The sequence below is a fragment of the Salvelinus sp. IW2-2015 genome, unplaced genomic scaffold (assembly GCF_002910315.2).
Source record: "Salvelinus sp. IW2-2015 unplaced genomic scaffold, ASM291031v2 Un_scaffold8110, whole genome shotgun sequence".
Classification (NCBI taxonomy): domain Eukaryota; kingdom Metazoa; phylum Chordata; class Actinopteri; order Salmoniformes; family Salmonidae; genus Salvelinus; species Salvelinus sp. IW2-2015.
Window position 1 is genome coordinate 11,736 of NW_019949370.1, and position 2,231 is coordinate 13,966.

At 41.9% G+C, this 2,231-nt stretch overlaps 1 protein-coding gene across 1 annotated transcript in view; it reads right to left on the bottom strand.

The window, feature by feature from the left end:
* Nucleotides 1–2,220, bottom strand: part of LOC139027198 (uncharacterized) — a 13,949-nt gene extending 11,729 nt beyond the window's left edge. The window contains exon 1 of the mRNA XM_070442345.1: nt 2,178–2,220. Coding sequence (XP_070298446.1) covers nt 2,178–2,220 — 43 coding nt within the window. The remainder of the gene's footprint in view (nt 1–2,177) is intronic.
* Between the last annotated feature and the right edge of the window lie 11 nt (nt 2,221–2,231).

Sequence of the window (2,231 nt, forward strand, 5' to 3'; positions counted from 1 at the left end):
CTCCACGGCGTCTCCAGACTCATGTCTGTCACATGTGCTCATGTGCTCAGTGTGAACCTGCTTTCATCTGTGAAGAGCACAGGGCGCCAGTGGCGAATTTGCCAATCTTGGTGTTCTCTGGCAAATGCCAAACGTCCTGCACGGTGTTGGGCTGTAAGCACAACCCCCACCTGTGGACGTCGGTTCCTCATACCACCCTCATGGAGTCTGTTTCTGACTGAAAAAGTGACATATCGCAGCTTTAAAAGAGACCATAGGAATGTTCACACAGAGAGATCTGACAGATATAGTGTAACTCATTGTGGTTAATAATACGCTATTATTATTTTATATTCTATTATAAATTAAATTATAAATATATTATTTTACTATTATTTTATAGTATTTTCATAATTATCAAGTTATAATAAGTTAATATAACAGTGGACAGCAGGTAGTCTAGCAGCTAAGAGCGTTGGGCCAGTAACCGAAAGGTTGCTGGTTCGAATCCCCGAGCCGACTAGGTAAGATAATTTGTCGATGTGTCCTTGAGCAAGGCACCTAACCCTAATTGCTCCTGTTAGTTGCTCTAGATAAGAGTGTCTGCTAAATCACAAAAAAAAGTCGAATTTAAATGAACTCATATTTACATTTACATCATTTAGCAGACGCTCTTATCCAAAGCGACTTACAAATTGGAAAGTTCATACATATTCATCCTGGTCCCCCCGTGGGAATTGAACCCACAACCCTGGCGTTGCAAGCGCCATGCTCTACCAACTGAGCCACACGGGACCACATGATTGGTCATGATTGTTGTTGTTGAAATCATATAAATTAAAATACATGACACTAGTATTGGTACAACTGAGATGTGCCAAAAAACTATTTCAGCTGGGTATCAGTAAGCTACAATATCTCTGTAATGTCAATTATAAAATATTGATGTTGTTGATGGATTCAAAATGCCAGTGTGAAATGTTGAGTATTTGCTATTCAGCGGAAACAAAATGGAAGCCAGAAGAGTGATTTGTTTCAACAACAACAACTGGAAAACAGGGAGGAGAACATTAACAACATAAATTATTCATCTTTAGGGAGGAAGATCGGGCGGAAATTAAGATGACTTTTAACGAATTTTCCTGCCCCACTAATCTCTTATTTTTAGTCCCTTTATCTTTTCTACAACAGGATATATTTTTTATGTCACCGAGCTCTCACACACAAACAAAAATGTGTTTTTTGCCAGGATGACAAAAACTGGAAGTCTTGAATGTGAGGTGGACATTTCAGATATTTACGAAAATGTTCACTCAAAGAGAGTTGTTCTTTTATTTACCAGCAACACTTCTCTTACTGTGTGTTGAAACTGAACCAACCACAATACGCTGCAGTTTAATCACATATAAAAACGAGAAAGATAATTAAGAAAGAAGAGCCCGCCCGGCCAAGGGACCGAGGACGACATCCAGACGCTCCCGAGGGAGCAACAAGTAGTTGTATCATCAAAGGAGACCGGGATACTGCGCCCACAGAGAAGTAGAAAGTATAATCTATGAAGCAGAACAAAAGGAAGATCATGAAGTTGTGCCAAAAAGGGCAAATCGGTTCAGACGAGGAGCGGTCGTGCCGCCTCAGACTGAAGAGATATGGTCACTGTACCCTCTATCACATCTGCAAAACCTGTGAGAGTGAGTGACTAGATAAAACCGTAATTAATCTATAGTTAATCACCACAGTCAACCATTTTTTGTTAAAAAAAAAGGACGCGGGGATGAAAGGGAAGAAGAGCAGGCAACTAAAAGGCAAAACGATTCGGGGGAGAGAGAAAAGGAGTGAAAGAGAGAGTAGGTTAAAGGAGAGAAATACGGTAAGAAATGTTACCCCACCAACACTATGTGCAGTGACGGAGGAGAGCGTATGATGGCGGTGGGGTGGTTTAAGACTTGATGTGAGAGACAGTTTAAAGTAATGAGGAAGAGAGAGCGATGAGAAGAGAAAAACAGACAGGTATTTCTGATCCCACCACTGCCACAGCACACACACAAACACACAGAGAGATGATTCATCTACAATGCTGTCGTGCTGTCTTCCTAAACCACCTCTGGTTAAACCTGTGATCTATAGAAGGCCTGTGCGGCTACAATCACCATGGACGGCCCCGTGACTGCTGGGTCCTGGACCTGCCTACCTCTCACCATCCTGGTTATGTGCCTGCTTCTCCCTGTCCCGATGGCCCATTGTAAGTTTTA